This window comes from Apium graveolens, chromosome 2, assembly GCF_009905375.1.
Source record: "Apium graveolens cultivar Ventura chromosome 2, ASM990537v1, whole genome shotgun sequence".
NCBI classification, from domain to species: domain Eukaryota; kingdom Viridiplantae; phylum Streptophyta; class Magnoliopsida; order Apiales; family Apiaceae; genus Apium; species Apium graveolens.
In genome coordinates this window covers 55,248,016-55,269,085 of record NC_133648.1, presented here as the reverse complement: position 1 = coordinate 55,269,085, position 21,070 = coordinate 55,248,016, and the positions used below count along the sequence as shown (strand labels likewise).

At 38.2% G+C, this 21,070-nt stretch overlaps 1 protein-coding gene across 1 annotated transcript in view; it reads right to left on the bottom strand.

The window, feature by feature from the left end:
* Positions 1-20,628, bottom strand: part of LOC141689775 (uncharacterized) — a 103,124-nt gene extending 82,496 nt beyond the window's left edge. The window contains exons 1-3 of the mRNA XM_074494167.1: positions 20,412-20,628; positions 19,950-20,332; positions 19,498-19,868 (exon numbers count right to left, since the gene is read on the bottom strand). Of these exons, the coding sequence (XP_074350268.1) occupies positions 19,498-19,868; positions 19,950-20,279 (701 nt within the window). The 5' untranslated portion in view covers positions 20,280-20,332; positions 20,412-20,628. The remainder of the gene's footprint in view (positions 1-19,497; positions 19,869-19,949; positions 20,333-20,411) is intronic.
* Between the last annotated feature and the right edge of the window lie 442 nt (positions 20,629-21,070).

Sequence of the window (21,070 nt, the reverse complement as noted above, 5' to 3'; positions counted from 1 at the left end):
ACAATCATCCCGGTAAAGCAAACGTTGTAGCGGACGCGTTAAGTCGGAAAGAAAAGTTAAATGTGTTATCAGTACCCGGAGAAATATATAAGGACTTTCAGAAATTGGAATTGGAAATTAGAATTTGTAAGCCTGATGAAGCAAAAGTGTATAGTATGACTTTCGAGCCGGAGTTGTTAGAGAAGATAAAAAAATGTCAGGAAGAAGTAATGGATCAGGACATAAATCGTTTGGTAGGTGAAGAATTATGCACGCAAAAGGACGATCAAGGTATTCTTAGGTTTTCTTCTAGAATTTGGATTCCACCAGTAACGGAGTTGAAGAATGAAATTTTACAGGAAGCTCATAGTTTAAGGTATTCCATCCATCCAGGGAGTACCAAGATGTACAAAAATTTAAAGGAAAATTATTGGTGGCCAAATATGAAGAGGGAAATTATGAAATGGGTTAGCAGATGTTATACATGTCAGAGAGTTAAAGCAGATCATCAGAGACCAAGTGGATTGCAACAGCCATTGGAGATTCCAGAGTGGAAGTGGGAGCATATTGCCATGGATTTCATAGTTGGATTACAAAGGACAAAGGCTAGTCATGATGCCATCTGGGTTATAGTGGATAGACTTACCAAGTCAGCTCATTTTCTGCCTATAAATGAAAGATTTTCACTAGACAAGTTAGTCCATATGTACCTGAAAGAAATTGTAGTTCGTTATGGAGTTCCCGTGTCTATCGTATCGGATCGAGATCCAAGATTTAATTCAAGATTTTGGAAGAGTTTTCAAGAATGTTTGGGAATGAGACTAAATATGAGTACGGCTTACCATCTACAGACGGACGGCCAGAGTGAAAGAACGATCCAGACAATCGAAGACATGTTACGTGTTTGTGCTATTGATTTCAAAGGAAGTTGGGACGAGCATTTACCCCTGGTAGAATTTGCTTACAATAACAGTTATCATGCCAGTATTGGGATGCCACCCTATGAAGCCCTTTATGGACGCAAATGTAGATCTCCAGTGTATTGGGATGAAGTAGGAGAACGCAAAATACTTGGACCTGAATTAGTGCAGCAGACGAAGGAAGTTGTTGAAGTTATCCAAAAGAGATTGATAGTAACACAAGACCGTCAAAGGAAGTATGCAGATCAATCAAGGAAATATATGGAATTCGAAGAAGGGAATTTGGTATTACTGAAAGTATCACCGTGGAAGGGATTGAAGAGATTTGCAAAGAAAGGAAAACTGAGTCCAAGATATGTTGGACCTTTTAAGATTCTAAAGCGCGTTAGCAAAGTAGCTTACCAATTGGCGTTACCTCCGCACATGGAGCACATTCACATTTCTTTTCACGTATCGATGCTTAATAAGTATAATCCAGACTCCAGGCATGTAATAGAATATGACCCAATAGAGCTTCAGGCAGATTTGTCATATGTAGAAAGTCCGATAAAGATTCTAGAAGAAAGAGAGAAAGTATTGAGAAATAAAGTGGTAAAGTTAGTAAGAGTATTGTGGAGAAACCCAAAGGTTGAAGAGTCAACCTGGGAGTTAGAAAGTGATTTGAGAGAAAAGTACCCTCATTTGATTTCTTAGAAGATTCTGAGGACAGAATCCTTTTAAGGGGGGAAGGATGTAAATAAGGGATATACCATGTAATTATTTTACTAATAAATAATTATTATGTATGTTTAGTATCTATTCTGTGAATTATTTGTTAAGTATTAAATGTGTTTGGATGTTTAAAACTAATATTAATTGAGTATTTTAATTTTTATATGTCCAAAATAAAATATAGATAATTGTCATATCTTCCTAATTATTTTTATGTTGATTTATGATTTTATAGGAAATATATGGATTTTATATAATCTTTTTCTTAGTATTTAAAAACTATTTTATGCAATCGGGAACCAACCGACGTCATCCGTTTTTACGTTTTTATAACCCGGAACTCTTCCGAAAACTCATTCCTAACTTAATTGCAATATTCCGAGCATTTTCCATGTTTCGACTTTTTCGTTCCGGCGTACGGTTTGTCCTGCGCGGGTCCCGGCGCAACATTTTCGATACATTATTCGTTTCCGTAAATCAATAAAACTCGTATTTTCGATAAACGAGATCTTTTTATTAAACTATCACAATTATCACCTCGTAATACGTGTAACCAGGCGCTGAGACCAAGACCGCAGTACAAATTGTACTGATTTGGATAATTATCCCGAAACCGGTATCGTTTGGATCAGTTTTTATAAATAAACGTACCATTTTATATCCGGAATGATCCAACGGGATACTAATTTTCCGTAATTATAAATAGCCTTTACCGTATTTTATTTCGTACCGAAAATCATTTGCAAACAGTAATTATATAATTTTCCAGAGAAAATTTATATATTCATAAACTTTTCTGAGAATCAAACCAACAAATCAAGGTGTTAGTGATCTCTGTTTGGAAAGCTCGAGTAACCAAATCGAAGGTCTTGAGGAGTACTTTCAGAATCTGTGATCCATACACCTGCAGAAATCAAGGTTATTTTTTTATAATTTTATTTTTTTTTGAATTATTTTAATTAAAAATATGAATTTTTGTTCGGATGATTATTTGAATGATTTGATGATTGCATGTTGTAGAGCTTGTTTTCCTGATGATTTTCATATGTCATATGACTGATTTGGAGTTCAATAACATGTTCAAAATTGAGTTTGATTTTCGAATTCTGAAATTAGGGTTTATAACCCGTATGAATGTTTTTAATTGAAATTTAGGGCTTTTTGATCTAGGAGTTATTAGCTGTTGTATTACAGTGGGTTGTGTTCCTTATAAAATTTGCAATCGATTGGTATATAGCTCGTTAACAGAGGATGTGTGAATCGAAGGGAGTTGTCTTTTGAAAGTTCGCCAGTGTTCTTCATTTCCCGGCCATTTTCCGGCGAATCCCGTAATAGGTTATGTGTTTTGATTATATGTATATGTTCCTAGTGATCTGTACTCCAATTCTGGAGAGTTTGGGGACCTGAGGTGGCCGGAATCGTGTTCTCCGGCCACACTCCGATGAGTCGACGACGGGGGCTGCAAAATTACAAACAGGCCCCTGAACTTTTGAAGAATATACAGATTAGTCCCTGAGATTTCCAGAAGTTTCAAAAACTGGATTCCTGTTTCTAAATTATTTAAAAATCATATTTTCTATTTATTTTAATTATAAAAAAATTCGTTTTTAATTTCTGAAAAATTCCAAAAATTATGATTTTAATTCTAAAAATTATTTTTAATTCAAAAATAAATCTGAATTAATTAGTTAATTAATTTTAGTTAATATTTAATTTATTAACTGGTCAATTAATTCGAAAATTAATTGATTAATTGATTTAATTAATTATTAATTGATTTTAATTAATTATTTAATTAGATTTAATTATTTAAAAATTATTTAAAAATTCTGAAAAATAGTTTCGAGCTTTAAAATATTATTTTAAATTGTTTTCAAGGCTCGATAATTATTATAAAATTGTTTTGAAGCCAGATTTGGCCAACCGAACCCTGTTTATTACTTTAAAATTGATCCAATGATCCGTTTTAATTCCGAAAAATGTTTTAAAAATCATTTTAAATACCCGAAAGCCTATTTATAACCCGAGACTCCTTTATAAATGATATATCATTGATTGTTTGACGTGTTATGTGCTATATGTGACTTGTTGGTTGACTATCGGTCTATATGTTCGGTATTTACTTGTTTATAGTATAACTTTCAATCCGTTAATCGGATTCGGGTAAAACGAAGGGTAGATAGAAGTGTGTATCGAATAGAATCTTATAAGTTGAGTAATGATAGATGCTTATGATATGTGAGCAGAAGAGGCAAGGCATAGGAAAGGGAAACAGATAGTCGAGGAGTAGACGGTTGTGATTGGAAGTTAGTGCAGTATAGCAAGCTAGTACCAGGCAAGTGTTCAGAACTTTCTCGAGTTATATTGTAGTTGATTAATAGTCCTGTTTTATATTAGAAGTGTTTTAAAGCACTGAACCCTAAACCCTAATTCCAATTATTGATCTTGAGCCGTAAACCTTATTCTTTCTAAACCATTGATTGTTGTATACCCAAATATGAACCATAAATATACGATACTACTCCACAAATACATACAAACTGAATATCAAACACTGAACCGGATTACTTACATATTCAAACCATTGTACCTTATGCTTTGAAAGACCAAATCCTTGAAACCTTAAAATGTTGATTCCTTATCAAATTCTTTCATTACCAAACAGCCAAGCTTTGAAATTGCCATATTGATTGTGAAGATTGAAACCATTTCATTATCAAACATCCAATGTTGTTTATGATTCTGTTATTGCTTTACATTATTTATTCTGTTATTATGTTAGAATTGGATTGTTTTTTATAAAATTATGGACCAGATTCATGGTCAGACCATATTAACGGTCAAGTTAGGCCAATGTGTGCCTTGGATCCAGTAGATAGAGCAGTGCTGTTTGCTTTGCTCGGGGTTAGTGCATGACTGATCAGCAGCCTAACCTTGGTTTTTAAAATAAAAATATAATATCCAATTCTAAATCATAACTCATTGTTCACTTGATATCATAACCCTTTTCACTTGATGATCATTATTCTCAGTCTTGTCATTGTGACTTGCTGAGCTAGTTAGCTCATTTGTGCGATGTTGTTTATGTTCTTTTCCAGTTAAGAAGGAACCAGTTGGTAGCGAGGATCCCCAATCTAGCACGAGAGCTAGGGGTCCAGGTTGATCGAGTTTAGCTAGTAGGCATCTTTTGGGATAATTTAAGTCTGTAAAAGTTTGTAATAATGTTTAATACTCAGTTCTGAGTTTGAATGGTTGGGATTTGAATGGTTGTAATATAAAGTGTGTGTATGGCTTGTGTACATACTTTAACCTGTTGCGGTCCGTGGTAGTTGGTAAGTAGGGTCACTGCATATTATTATTATTTTCTTTATTATTGTTATAAGCAGGTTATAAATAAGGTGTTTGTGTGTGTGGACCCCAAACTTCTGACCCGGGTTTGGAGGGAGCCACATAACATACCAAAACAAAGAAAATGGACTAGAGATCACCCATTTGAACTCATTATTGGTGATGCAACTTCAAGAGTGTAGACTAGGAAAGCAACTCATGAAGAATGTCTATACAGCAGCTTCCTATCTCAGGAAGAACCATAGAAAGTAGAAATTGCTTTGTTGGATCCTGATTGGGTTTAGCTTCCGTGAAGAGCTAAATCAATTTGAAATGAATAAAGTTTGGAAGCTGGTACCCAAACCTAAAGGCAAAAATCCTATTGAAATTAAAATGATATTCATAAATAAGATGGATGAAAATGACATAGTAGTCAGGGATAAAGCTAGATTGGTTGCTAAGGGCTATTGTCAACAAGAAGGAATAGATTTTGATGAAACATTTGCTCATGTTGCAAGACTTGAAGCCATCATAATTTTTCTAGCATATGTAGTGCATGCCAATTTCAAGGTCTATTAAATGGATGTTAAAAGTGCATTCTGAATGGAGATTTGGAGGAGGAAGTCTATGTCAGTCAACCTCCTAGTTTTGAAGACCCCAAATTTCCAGATTATGTCTACTATCTTTTAAAAGCACTTTATGGATTGAAGCAAGCACCTAGAGCCTGGTATGATACTTTGTCAAAGTTCCTTCTAAAAATTAATTTCATAAGAGGTACCGTTGATAAAACCCTTTTCTTTAGAAATGTTAATGGCTCTAGCATACTTGTTCAGATTTATGAAGATGATATTATATTTGGCTCTATAGATGAGAAACTTTGCAAAAAGTTTGCCAAATTAATGTAAAGTAAATATGAAATGAGCATGATGGAAGAACTAACTTACTTTCTTGGTTTACAAGTTAAGCAAGTTAATGATGGAATATTCATAAGTCAAATCAAATATATTTATGATCTTTTAAAGAAGTTTGACTTGATGGATTGCACATCTGCAATCCCATGGCCACGCCACTAAACTTGAATTGAACACTACTAAAAAGTCTGTGGACATTTCAAGTTATAAAAGCATGATTGGCTCACTTTTATATTTAACAGCTAGTAGGCCAGATGTAATGTTTACTACTTGTCTTTGTGCTAGATTTTAAGCGGATCCTAGAGATTCTTATTTAGTAGCTACTAAGAGAATTTTCAGATATCTCAAATGAACACCAAAACTTGGCATTTGGTATCCTAGAGATTCTGATTTTGATCTAATTGGTTATTCAGATGCAGATTATGCAGATTGTAAAATTGATAGGAAAAGTATAGCAGGAACCTGTCAATTTCTAGAAAACAAGCTAGTGTCCTAGTTTAGTAAGAAACAAAATTCAGTCTCGACCTCTACAGCTGAGGCTGAATATATTGCTGCTGGCAGTTGTTGTGCATAGATTTTATGGATGAAGAATCAACTATTGGACTATGGTCTACATGGGATCCTAATTTTCTGTGATAATACAAGTTCCATTGCTATTACTGAAAATCATGTGCAGCATTCAAGGACAAAGCACATTGAAATCAAGTAGCACTTCTTTAGAGAACATGTCATAAATGGTACTGTTGAACTTCATTTTGTTCCAAGTGAGAAACAACTTGCAGAAATATTTACCAAACCACTTGATGAGTCCACCTTTACTAGGTTGGTAAGTGAGTTAGGTATTCTTAATTACTCATGATCTGTTTTGATGTCTAAGCAATATGATGCATCCAGAATAAAATTTGATGTTTCTTGTCAAAGATGAAATTTTGGTTGTCAGAATTTACATCTCGACGGATTTTCATTATCCGTCGAAAATGAATATCCGTTGCATTTTATTATCTGTTGAAAAATCATATATAATTCTGGGTACTTTTTATCTTGACGGATATCTATTTAATCTTCATCCGTCGAATTGCTTTAATCATAGCTATTTATTCTATTTTTTAACCATCGCATTTACTTACAGTCTGTAAGTATATCTCGATGGATAACCTTTAGAATTTCTACAATTTATTTTATTTCTGAACTGCTATTTTGGGAAAATTTCATTGGGTACTTTATTTTACTTTACAATTTTTTACTTGTTTATTTCTGAGAAAGTATATAAGCCTCATTTTTTGTTAGTCCCTTAACAATATAACAAGAATTATAGAAGGGGGGTTGAATGGAATTCTTGAAACTTTTTCTTGAATCCATAAGCGGAGCCGACGACGATAAAGAGAATGAACCTAAGATACTTAGAAAAATGAAGCGACCATGATTTGAATAAGGACTTAAAGGAATAATAAGGGTAGTATAAGTTGAGAGGGTGCATAATAAGTAGCGCATGAGTGCGAGTCGCCGTAAATTAGGACGGGACCTAACAAAACGAATTGTGTTTATGATTATAGATTTCTGAGCGGAACATAGAGCATCCTCCACCTCAAGATACCCAGGCAAGTTTTCAATCCCTACCTTTTAAGAACTGTTGTGTTGTGAATATTTTACAAAACTGTGATATATGCATAAGATTGCTTTAAACTGTTTTACGAAGTTTGAGATGTATTACATTACTCAATTATTGATAATTTCTAATATATGTTCATACCGAGTTCGAAATATTATATTTAGACCGAGAGTTGATCGGTGTAAGCTTATAAAAACCCGGAGGTATCCCAGAGGAGTTTATAATTGAGAACGTTAACGCTAGCGAGTAGCGTGACATGTATATATTTTAGACCGAGGATCGGTCAGTAAAAATTGATGAAAACCCGGAAGTATTCCGGAGGTGATTATTTAAGAATATTAACGCTATAGTAGAGCGTGATGTATAAGTCGTAAGACCGAGAGTCGGTCAGTTTTGTTTTAAAAATATAAACCCGAAAATCATCCCAGTGATATTATAGGACGGTTATAAGTCCATAATAGTACGTTTTAAAGGGACTCAACGTCCACTTACGAAATATTAAAATACCTCGAACTTTTATTAAAATAATTTCCAAAGACCGTATTCCCTCAACTATACTTTATCGTTCAGACAAGAATTATTTATCTACTAATCATTTATTATAGGAGAAGTATTCTCCAACGCTTATTTATTCAAACATGATTAATCATTAAAGATTATTAATTTCATAGACAGAAACTAGTTGAGGAATATTATTTTAAATATTCTTTTACAAGAGTAAACTTATTTGAGGTTAATTATTTATCAATTCTCATTTATTTAATTATTATTCTTAAAGGGTTTATTATTGATTTAAAAATCATAGATCCTGATTTAAAATATACTTTCCGATTTCGGAATATCATTCGAATAATTTCAGATTGTCGGTGAATATTATCCCGACTTATTAATATTTTGAATATAGTTTCAAAGAGAAACTTTTCCCCCTTATTAATTATCTGTTGACAACGGTCAACTCACATCCTTAGTACTTCCTCCGAAACTTTCGGAACTATATATATATATATATATATATATATATATATATATATATACAGTAAGGCTATCAATAAGCAAAACGCTTGGAGGAACTTCGATGTGGTTCGAGTTCTCGAGATATGATAGGATTTCCTAAAGGACAAGGGAGGGGTAGGATCCAAGTACTTCGTGTATTGGATAGACTACTGCTTCCGTATGAGACGGTACAATATGTACCTATGGATCTACAAAGTGTGTACCTGAGAGGGATGGACACAGAAAAGGCCCGAATGCGGCCAGGGTGATAACCGATAATAAAAAGGAAATCGTCCTTCTACTAGTTGAAAAGGTCACTTTTATCGTAGTACGACTGATCATTGTATGCGGTAGCTCCAACGAATGTCCTATTCTTCCAATTGGAATTGTGATGCAATATCATAACCCAAGCCTAGGTGTTGGGTTTACAATTAAGGTATTCGCAGGTTAATAAAATACATTAAAGGATTGTTTTCATAAAGAGGTGTGTATCACCAAGGAAAACTATTTTTGAAGAAAACGTATATATCAAATATGATATTTTACGTGAGTTTATCATACAGTCATTTTCATACCGTACATTGTTATGCTGGGCATTATAGCTCACTCTTGCTTTCTTTTAAATGACACAACACAACAGATAACCAGTATGCCGGTGTGGGACTTAGTCGCTTGCAGTCATGGGGAGGATCCCTGGTGTAACACCCCTAAATCCGGGGTCGGGGATCCAGGTTGTCACGAGTTCCATTTCCCTTAATAACACCCAATCTTAATAAATAATCAACTACTCTGTACTGTGACCCCACAATAAACACACACACCACAAGTTATAGTCTCAGAGATGAATATCCAAAAATAACACGAGTCGTTTTATTCCACAATTATATGTCATTACACCTTAAAAGGGTTTCTGAATAAATTTACATTTCTTTTCCATTATTACAATTTATAAATATACATAAGTGTGGTATATCAAAAGTTGAAAGTCTAGCCTATTGGTAGATCCTACCTCAGCTACAACGGCATCAACGCCTACAGGAAACTGCGGAACATTTCCTATCCGCTCGCGAATTGGGAGCTTGATCATGTTCATCTTATCTATCTGTTGTTGTGTGATGAAAGAAGAAAGCAAGGGTGAGCAACAAGCCCACCGAAATAATATGTTTAATAATTAACAATATATGAGCATTCTCATAGTACTCATGAAAGTCTTGGTCAAGAAGAAATGAACCAAGTTTGTTATCTTAACGCGACCAAGTCACAAAATATTCAGTATATATATACATATATACTTTTCACAATCTTTGAAATCCTCTGACATGTATAATATACACAGAGTTCCAGTTTATAACTGTATAAAAATATCGTTGCAAGGTGATCTCATATATCTAACATTGTCTCAACGTTTTTCTGAAAATTTTTGTCATGCATAAGATAATCAATAACCAGATATAAGTTGAAAAGATGAAGTTACAAGATACCCCAATATACTTATATCTTTCCCAAATACTACTTGAACTACCACCGTTCAAGTTATAATCAGTTTCAAAAGTTCATTACATAGATGAGACTACAAGATAAGACTTGAATAGATTCAATCCTTGAAATATCATTATAAATAATTAAGTTACGAGATACTTCATTAAGTCCCGATATATATATACACCTATATATATACATTTTATACACTCCTTTAAAACCTCTGTTATGAAAATAATAAACAGAGTTGCAATATCCAATGAATTTGGAAAGGAGAAAACCTTGGCATAAACCTGATATCTTGCTGATCAGGCGAAGATACCAATAAGTAACTTTTTCTACTGTAGATGGATGAATTCCTCGCCGGTCATCAACCTGGCCGCATTAGGACCTCGCGCTAGACCGTTACCCGGCCACTCACGCGTGGATGGACTATCACCCAGCCTCTTACACCTTCATAGACCGTACCCCGGCCTGTCGCTTATGCAGACTCAATTAGATGGACTTACTTCCCGAACGTTGGGCAAGTAATCAAATTGTTTTCTCAAAACAGCAACCTCGTTGCGAATATAAAATACACCACAGAGCCGGATCCCCAAGATTTTTGAGCGAATATTCAAGTCTCCTTCGAAAGGAAGATCTTAAATCTGAAAACGAGTTTTGGGATCCGCTCTAACTTTTAAAATCATTTTGAAGACTCGAAAACATTTTTAAGAATGTTTGGAGTAATGCTGATTTAATGAAATAAATCAGTCCCGATATATTAGAAAATATCTGAATATTATTATTTAAATAATATTCTCAAAAGGATAATCCTTATAAAAATAATTGAAGTAGAAGTTTTAAAACTTATACTTGAAATGAATAGTAAATAACCAAAGATATACTTATACGAAAGTACGATCTTTATTTGAATAATCGAAAATAAGTTTGAATATCGAAACATTATTCTTTAATAAAATAAAGAATATTATTTAATAAATAAGCGGAGTCATAAGTCCTCAAATGAATATTCAAAAATAATATTCATTAAATAAAATAAACGGAGTCTTAAGTCCTCGAATGAATATTCAAAATAATATTCATTAAATAAAGTAAGCGGAGTCATAAGTCCTCGAATGAATATTCAGAATAATATTCATTAAATAAAATAAAGTTATCGAATAAACCATATTCAATTAATAGTTTTGAAAACTATATCAATATATATATATATATATATTATACTCGGGAACATCGACTCTCAGTTTAGAAAAATGTTCACCTTTGGGTCCCCTATACTAAGGGTACACGCAACTACTGCTTATCTCTAGCATAGGTATTATGCAACTTATAAGCATTTGAATTGATAATAGAATATCAAAATTACGAAACAGGCATGCATATAAATATCATATCACATGCTCCAATATATCGCAAGACTTTGCTAATAATAATCATGCACTTATCACAAGATAATGCATATATATATATACATCACAACAATAGTATAACAGGTAGAAAACTTGCCTGAGTGTTCCCGGATAGACTTAAGCTTAGAGTGGGTCCGATAACCTATGAACAACAACATAAGTCGGAATTAAACCCCGGTCGCTTAAGAAACTAGACTTTAACCAATTGAACCCTAACGTTCGCTTATGGTCACTTCTACGCTTAACGAATCACATAAGTCATTTGAGTACCCTCGGCTCTACCATTTTTAATAAATTAACCATTAAGAATTTTTAGGCGATTCTTTCGCGAGTACTCTACAACTGCCTACTCCACTTTACATAATTGTTTCATACTCCAATTAGTCATTTAAGGGCCTTAACCAAGGTTTCAAAGTAAGGTGAGGGGTAATGGTTCGTTCGCGAAACGTCGTTACTTAAAACGGTCGTTTCTCCTAAACCGTACATCGGATTCAAGCGAACCACATATCAAAACGAAGATTGAATCATAAACTATCTAATAATGGTAATGGTCAGTTCATGGTAGTTAGTGTTCGGGTGCAAAAGGCATGCACAAAACAGTCTAAGGAAAATTGGGCATTATGACGGCTATACCTTAGCGATTCCCAAATTTTACCAAATCAATTCAATATCAAATCACCACCAATCAACAATCCAAACATCAACCACAAACAAACCAACATACTACTCCACCATTTTCTAAGTCAAAACATCCATCAATCATAATTTTAATACCAAGTATAATAACGGCTCAATAATTAACTACAATAACATACATACATAACTAAACATGCTTAATCTCTCATTCACTAATTCAACCATTTAAACCTCCATTTACAATCCAAGTTCATACAAACTTATAACTTAAATCAAAGGGGAAAGCTTGGTTATACCTTCTTGGAGCTTCTTAATACCATCAAAGAGCCTTGAAATTTCTAAGAGAGCCCTGATCTAAGCTTAAACAACCTTGAACTTCCAAAAGAAATCAAGAAATCAAAGTTAGTTCTTGAAAGTTACTATTCATTACTATTCATCATCATCTTTGATGAATTAATTAGCTAAGAAAGACATGATTTTTGAAGCTCAAACTTCTAGGATAACTAAGTTATAATATCAAGAAGCCATGGGAATTACCTTGAGAATTATGAATGAGCCAAGCTTGGACTTTGAATTTCTAAACCTCCATTTTTCATGAAAAAGTCGAAGCTACAAGGTGGGGAAAGAAGAAAGGAGTTGATTGGTTGATTACTTGGTTAAAAATGTGATTAGAATACTTGGTGGAGGTTTAATCTTGGATAAATATCTTGATTAATGCTTGCATCACTGATAGGGATAAATAAGTCCTGATTTTATAATTAATGGGCTGATAGGCCCAATAAGAAGATGTATGATATTCAGACCAGAAAGGTTAAGCCTGATGGACCAGATCAGGTCTGATGGAATAAAAGAGGCCCAAAAGCCCTGATTATTAATTAATTTCGTAATTAATTAATAAGGGAAAAATCAGCTATTGAGAAGAGTCCTGATAAGGATATAAATCCTTATAGATTATCCTCAAGGGGACCTAAAAGGATAAGGAATCAGTTTCCTACTATCTAGGACTCCAAAGTCCATTCTAATTATGAGACTTGCCCACCAAGTCTCCTATACCAAGTCCAATTCAAGGACCACCAACATCTATATAAGGGGCCTCACCCCACAAATCAGAACTACGTTTTTTGGCTTGATTCTCTAATTCACAGAGATACGTAGGCATCTCGTAAAGGCAGATTGAGTCACGAAGCACGAGAGCAGCCATTAAAGGCCTTGAGCTCCCGAATCTTAGTAATAAATACAGCAAATAATAACCTTAGCTTTTTATCCATAACATTTGGCGCCGTCTGTGGGAAAAACAACAACCATGGCGAGAACACGGAGAACAATTGGAGCTCTAGAGGAAGGAACACCATCAGAGACAACCCAGGTGATTTCATCAACCGTAGAGGTTCCTCCCCATTCAACTTATGCATCTACTCAGGGGGAAGCCCAGACAGGGGCAACTCAACCTCAGCCACAAGGGACAACTCCCCCGACTATTCAAGGTACGAATCCTCAAGTTCAACAAGTACATATACCTGTGAATTCTCGACCCGTCGGGTATGAATATTCAACTGTTGTTACTACTAACCCCCCTTATGGGATGCCCCTTCACCCTGAGGTTGGAGGAAGCGGATATGCTGGGCGAAGTGAAGCACGAGGGCGGTCGCCCCCCTATATACGAGGTTTGGATCCTATCCCTGAGGATCGGGAATTTTCTGGTCCATACACTGAGAGAGACTCCGAATCTTCGGATGATGAAGTGGCCCCGAGAAGGAGGCGTCCTGGAAAAGAGCCAATGGCCGATGGAAGGCAACGCCCCCAAAGCACCCCAGGGGTGAATCCCCAAGAAGTGCAGGAAAAGATCAGGGCTCATGAGGCTGAAATCCAAAGGCTGAGGCGTGATTTGGAGGCTCACCAAGCCACCAGACCCCACATACCTCCTAGGGGGAGAAATCCTCCTCCTATCATAGACCTGGATGGTCCGGTAAGAAGAAGGGCTACTGTCCCAAGAACTGATCCAAGCAATCTCCTTCCCCTTGGAGATCCTGACGATCCAACTCCACCCTTCACAGAAGAGATAATGAATGCCCATATCTCAAGGAAATTCAAGATGCCCACTATCAAAGCCTATGATGGCACGAGAGACCCCGCTAATCATGTTAGGACATTCTCTAATGCACTGTTGCTGCAACCCGTGAATGATGCTATAAAATGCTGGGCCTTCCCTCAAACCCTGTCGGGTATGGCTCAAAGATGGTACAGTCGCCTACCCCCAAATTCTATTGGATCATTCAGAGAATTAAGTCAGGCTTTTATTAAGCAATTCATCAGTGGAAGAGTCCATGAAAAAAGTTCAGCATCTCTTATGAGTCTTGTGCAGGGAGCTAAGGAATCCTTAAGAGATTACCTGAATCGTTTTACAAAGGAAGCTTTAAAAGTCCCAGACCTTGATGATAAGGTAGCCATGATAGCACTGCAACAAGGAACTAGGGATGAGTTTTTCAAGATGTCTTTGGCCAAACGACCCCCTGAGAGCATGTTGCAGCTCCAAGAGAGGGCAGGGAAGTATATCAAGGTTGAAGAAAGTATGAGGAAGACCGTAGTAAGTAATGAGCCCACTGGAGGCAAGAAACGAAAAACTGATTTGGAGTATATCGCTAAGGACAAATATCCTAGAACCGAACAAAACCCTGATTCAACCCCCAAGAAGGGAGGACCTGGGCAAAAGTTCACTGAATACGCTAAGCTGAATGCTCCCAGAAGTCAGATTTTGATGGAGATTGAGAAAGACAGAGATATTCGCTGGCCTAAGCCCTTGAAGGCTGATCCCGCCAAGCTAGATAAGGGCAAGTATTGCAGGTTTCACAAAGATGTTGGCCATGACACCGATGAGTGTAGGCAATTGAAAGATGAAATTGAGTTTTTGATTCGAAAAGGAAGATTGAACAAGTATACTGGAGATGGAGGGGACAGAAATAATAATGGAAGGAAGAACTTTGAAGATCGTAGGAGGGACCAAGACGATCAGGGGCGAAACCCCCAGCCGAGAGGACCAGTTATAAACACCATTTATGGAGGGCCGAGACCTCGAGGGCCTGTGATAAACACGATCTTTGGAGGTCCAACTGCTGCTGGATTGTCCAAAAATTCCAGAAAGGCATATACTAGAGAGGTTATGTATATTGTTGGAGAAGCCCCGAAGAGGGCCAGGACAGAAGTAACATTGGCTTTTGATGATTCCGACCTAGAGGGTGTGAAGTTTCCCCATGACGACCCGCTGGTCATAACACCAATAGTAGGAAATAGCCCGGTTAAGAGGGTCCTTGTGGATAATGGTGCTTCTGTGGATATCTTGCTCCACGACACTTTCTAAGGATGGGGTATAACGACTCCCAGTTAACACCAACCGACATGCCGATATATGGATTTGCTGGAGTAGAATGTCCTGTGGAAGGGATAATCAAATTGCCAACCACCATAGGTACGGAGCCAAGGCAAGCAACGCAGATGCTGGATTTCGTGGTGGTAAAGGCTAGTTCGACTTATAATGCTATCATGGGAAGAACAGGGATACATGCCTTCAAGGCAGTTCCCTCTTCCTACCACTCAGTCATGAAGTTTCCCACCCGAAACAGGATTGGAGAAGAAAGAGGAGATCAAAAAATGGCTAGAAGCTGTTATGTGGCCTCTTTGAGGGCAGATGGAGTCGGGGGGCAGGTTCTTCCTATTGAAGATATGGATGTTCGAGAAAATGATGAGAATAGAGGAAGGCCAGCAGAAGAATTGGTCTCGGTTCCTTTAGACCCCGAGAATCCTGAGAGGACGACTTTCATTGGAGCCACATTAGAGGAGCCCCTTAGAGGGAAGTTAGTGAAATTTTTGCAAGAAAATAGTGATGTGTTTGCATGGTCAGCAGCTGATATGCCAGGCATAGACCCGGAGTTGATTACTCACAAGCTAAACGTAGATCCAAGCCGGAAGACAGTGAAACAAAAGAAAAGAAATTTTGCCCCGGAAAGACAAGAGGCTATAAAGCAGGAAGTGGAAAAGCTCTTAGAGGCCGGTTTCATTGAGGAGATTCAATTTCCGGAGTGGTTAGCAAACCCTGTAATGGTGAAGAAGGCTAATGGAAAGTGGAGGATGTGTATAGACTTCACCGATCTGAATGATGCATGCCCCAAAGACTGTTTTCCGCTGCCTAGAATTGATACTTTGATTGATGCCACCGCTGGACATGAGATGCTGAGTTTCATGGATGGGTTTAGCGGATACAACCAGATCAAAATGCATAAGAATGACATTCCAAAGGTATCATTTATCACTGACTTTGGTGTTTATTGTTATCTTGTTATGGCGTTTGGTCTCAAGAATGCAGGAGCCACCTATCAGAGGTTGGTGAATAAAATTTTTAAGGATCTTATTGGGAAGACTATGGAAGTCTATGTTGATGACATGCTAGTCAAGAGTCTAGTAAAGACTGATCATATAACCCATTTGAGGGAAGCTTTTGAGGTCCTGAGGTACCACAAGATGATGTTGAATCCTACGAAGTGTGCTTTCGGAGTAGGATCTGGAAAATTCTTGGGATTGATGGTCTCAAAGAGGGGAATTGAGGCTAACCCCGATAAAATAAAGGCAATCCTGGACATGGAACCCCCAAAAACTGTCAAGGATGTTCAGAAACTCACAGGAAGGGTTGCTGCGCTAGGACGATTCATCTCCAAGTCAGGAGACAAGTGCTTGTCATTCTTCAAGTCATTAAAGAACATTAAAGACTTTGTATGGAGTGAGGAAAATCAGAAGGCATTTGAAGAGTTAAAGAAGTATATGGGCCAGGCCCCGTTGTTGGCCAAGCCAGTTCTGAGTGAAGTTTTATTCTTATACTTGGCTGTTTCAGAAAGCGCCTTGAGCGCGGTGTTGGTTAAGGAGGAACTGAAAATCCAGAAACCCGTATACTATGTCAGCAAAATTTTGTATGGTGCTGAGTTGAATTATTCAGCCATTGAGAAATTCGCTTTAGCCTTGGTAATGGCTTCAAGAAAGCTGCGTCCTTATTTTCAAGCTCACCAAATTGAAGTGCTAACAAATCAGCCACTGAGAAATATCATTCACAGTCCCAAGGCAAGTGGGAGACTGATTAAGTGGGCAATAGAGTTGGGAGAGTTCGATCTCAAGTATAAGCCACGTACGGCCATAAAAGCCCAGGCACTAGCTGACTTCGTGGTGGAATGTACCATACCCAACCAAGAAGTCGGGGGGCAGGAAGATACCATACCTCAAGACAAGAGAGTCGACAATGGGGACAGGGAGAAGAATGACAAGGAGAAAGAATATTGGGTTCTCTATTTTGATGGAGCATCAAAAACAAATTCCAGTGGAGCAGGGTTGGTTTTGCAAAGCCCTGATGGGTTCTTAATTGAGTATGCTATGAAGTTAGATTTTCCAACCACAAACAATGAGGCAGAGTATGAAGCCCTGATAGCTGGCCTTGGTCTAGCTGGGACACTTAGAGTCAAAAACTTAAAGGTCCGTGGAGACTCGAAGCTGATCATATCCCAGGTAAAGGGAGAATTTGAGGCAAGGGATGATACGATGGCTAAGTATGTCCGCCTAGTAAGGGCTGTGATGACCCAATTTAATGAATGCCATGTTGAACACATTCCGAGGGAAGAAAATGTTAAGGCAGATGCGCTATCAAAGTTCGCTTCGTCTGAGATTGAAGAAAGTTCAGGAAGTGTGTACTTCCGTGTTTTGAAGACACGGAGCATAGATGTTAAGCTAGTGGCTCCCATAGGCTTGGGGACGTCATGGATTGATCCCATCAAGGCTCACATTCAGACCGGTTGGTTGCCAAGTGATGCAACTGAAGCACGGAAGTTAACTGTTCGGGCACTAAGATACTCTTTGATAGATGGGATTCTTTACAAAAGATCTTTCGTGGTTCCCTACTTGAGGTGTCTCAGGCCCGATGAGGCACGCTTGGCTCTTGAAGAAGTGCATGAAGGTATTTGTGGACAACACTTCGGGGGCAGGGCCTTGGCTCATAAGATAACTCGTTTAGGCTTCTATTGGCCAGAAATGATGGCTGATGCCAAAGAATATGTAAAGAAGTGTGACTGCTGTCAGAAGCATGCACCAATTGTTAGACAACCCCCTGAGATGCTGACCTCTATCAACTCGCCTATTCCCTTTGCCATGTGGGGGATGGATATTCTAGGGCCTTTTCCTATGGCCACGGCACAAAGGAAATTTCTGATTGTAGCCATTGATTATTTCACCAAGTGGATCGAAGCCAAACCCTTGGCCAAAATCACTACTAAGCAGGTTGCACAATTCCTGTGGGAAAACATTATGTGCCGATATGGAATTCCCCGTATCCTTGTCACTGACAATGGAACACAATTCAACAATGAGGAATTCAAGAAGTATTGTGAAGAAAATGAAATTGAGTTACGATTCACCTCTGTGGCTCACCCGCAAGCCAATGGACAAGCAGAGGTAGCAAATCGGATAATCCTGGATGGACTAAAGAAGAGGATCGAGAAGTCAAGAAATAATTGGGTAGATGAGATACTTCCAATATTATGGGCCTACAGGACTACTTGTAGAGTCACGACAGATGCAACTCCTTTCATGTTGGCATATGGGGCGGAAGCAGTAGTTCCCGTGGAGATATCACATTCCTCTCCAAGGATTCAGGCTTTCGATGAGAAAGAAAATGAGGAAGGGCAGAGATTAGCCCTGGATTTAATTGATGAAGTGCGAGATAAAGCACATGCAAAGATAGTAGAATATCAAAAAAAAGCTTCATTCTACTACAACCTAAGGGTTAAAGAAAGGTTTTTTAAACAAGGCGATCTAATCTTGAGGAAGATAGAAGCATCTGGTGTAGGACAAAAAGGGAAGCTTGCCCCGAATTGGGAAGGGCCGTACAGAGTCAAGAGTGTTCAAGGTAGAGGAACCTACAAGCTAGAGACTATGGATGGTTTTGAAGTCCCGAGAACTTGGCATGCACAAAACCTGAAGGTTTACTATGTGTAGGGAAGCCGGATACGATTCTCACTCGTCAGGATGGCGAGTAGGTTGAAAAGCACCTTGAAGCTTTGCTTGCTTAGGATTTATATGTTTTAGTTTTATTACGAAGTTTATTAAGACTTGTGTAAGGGACGAATCCCAGACAATTTTATGAAATTCATGAGTTCTTCAAAGTATGTTTGTGGCCTAACAAATAAAAATCAAATGCATGGATGCAAGCATAAAAGGTGATAAATGAAATAGATCTGATAGATGTTACAAAAGTTTGATAAATAAAGTCTCGAAAATAAAAAAAAACAAGCCACGCAGGGCTGAAAAAGCTCTAAGGAGCTGAAGTACCCTCGGCATCCATATCATCGTCCTCTCCACTCTCGCTGGATGTCTCTGTCGTCTCGGAGGAGGAGGAAGAGCTGTCGTCCTCAGCAGGTCTGGAAGAAGACTCGGGAGGAGGAAGGAGTGGATCCTGAGGAACATGGTCCGAGACAACTACTCGGGTATGAAACCTCTGTAGCAAAGCCTCGTCATCAGGGCAGATATAGTCCGCCGGGTTAATATCAGGACAAGCCTCGTTCACGGTCCCAAGGGCCGTGTCCCAACCAGTCCTAAAAAACCCAGGAAAGACTGAATCATCCCTAATCCTCATGGATTGGGCAAACTCCTCCGAGTCCAGATAGTTGTCTATAGCTTTATCCTTCTCCGCCCGAAGTACCACCAGCTCGGCGTTAGACTCTCCGAGTTCTTCCTCCTTGCGCTTGAGCTTCTTCTCCAGGGTAGCGTACTTCTTCTGTTGCCTCCTGAGGGCATTATCGGCCTTATCAGAAGCCCGCTTCCATGATTCGGCTTGCCTCACAGCGCCTTGAAAATAGGCGTTAGACTGAAACAAAGCAATTAACAAAGTATAAGGCAAGAAAATGCTACAAGAACGAAAAATAAGTTCAAAAAAGAGAAGGCATACCGAAGCCAGAGACTGAGCTCCCATGAGCTTGATCCTCTCAAGATCAGGGGTGGCCACCACATCAGTAAAATCCTTGGGGGTCACGCTATGGTAAGACCAATCCCAAGCATGTTTCGTGGAACCAACTACGGTGTCCCCTCGGCGGAATCCCCAGAGAGGCTGAAAGGCGCCTGTGGCAGCAGCAGTAGGGGCAGCAGCAGTGATAGGAGTACCATGGCCTCCAGCTCCTTCAGTTGAGGCCTCCCCTATAGGCTCTTTGTGCTTCTTCAAAAAGATAGGCTCCGTGGCCTTTCCCCGGGTGTCTAGGCCTGCGAGCCGAGCTTTCTTCATCCTAGCTGTTTCCTCAACCAAAGGAACATTGTCCTCGTTAATCTCCTTAGCAGCTGAAACAAAGCAAAGGACAAAATAAGTGAAGTTAATAATGCATGAAATGAAGTAAAATTGAGAAGGGAAGAAAAATACCCTGTTGAGAAACAGAGGATAGTCCCACATGAATCAGGGAAAACTCCTCTAAGAGAGTCCAGCTGGTGGTCGAGCCATCATCCTGAGTAAGCCCATTATAAATAATAGTTTCTTCAGGAGTTAAGTGAATGGATTTGAGGCTACCATCACTGACCTTCCCAAAAGAAGATCGAAAAAGTGTGCCCCAGTCACCATTCTCCCAACGTAACCCGACGAAACTATTCCTCCAATTTTGATTATTATCAGGAATAGAGGCGCTGTTAAAGATATGTTTGCTTTTGGGCCTTTGCTTGACATAGACCCAGCCGCAGATATTGGAAGAACTATTGTAACACTGAAAGACTTTCCTAAAAATAGCTACGGAAAGAGGAAAGCCCTCCCTAAGACAGCAGACCATAAAACATAGAATGTTCCTCCAGGCGTTTGGAGGAAGCTGACACGGGTTGATTTGTAAATCAGCCAAAAGATGAGGAATAAAGGGGTGAAAAGGAAACCTAAGCCCAGCATTAAGGGCATCTGTGTAAATGAAAAGAGTATCGGGTCTCCAGTGGCAAGTACGATCACCACCAGAGACTGGAACTAATCTAAGAGGAGGAAGGACGTTATAACGAGCATTTAGTTTATTGAAGTCTATGTTGTGCCAAGTATTACAATGATTA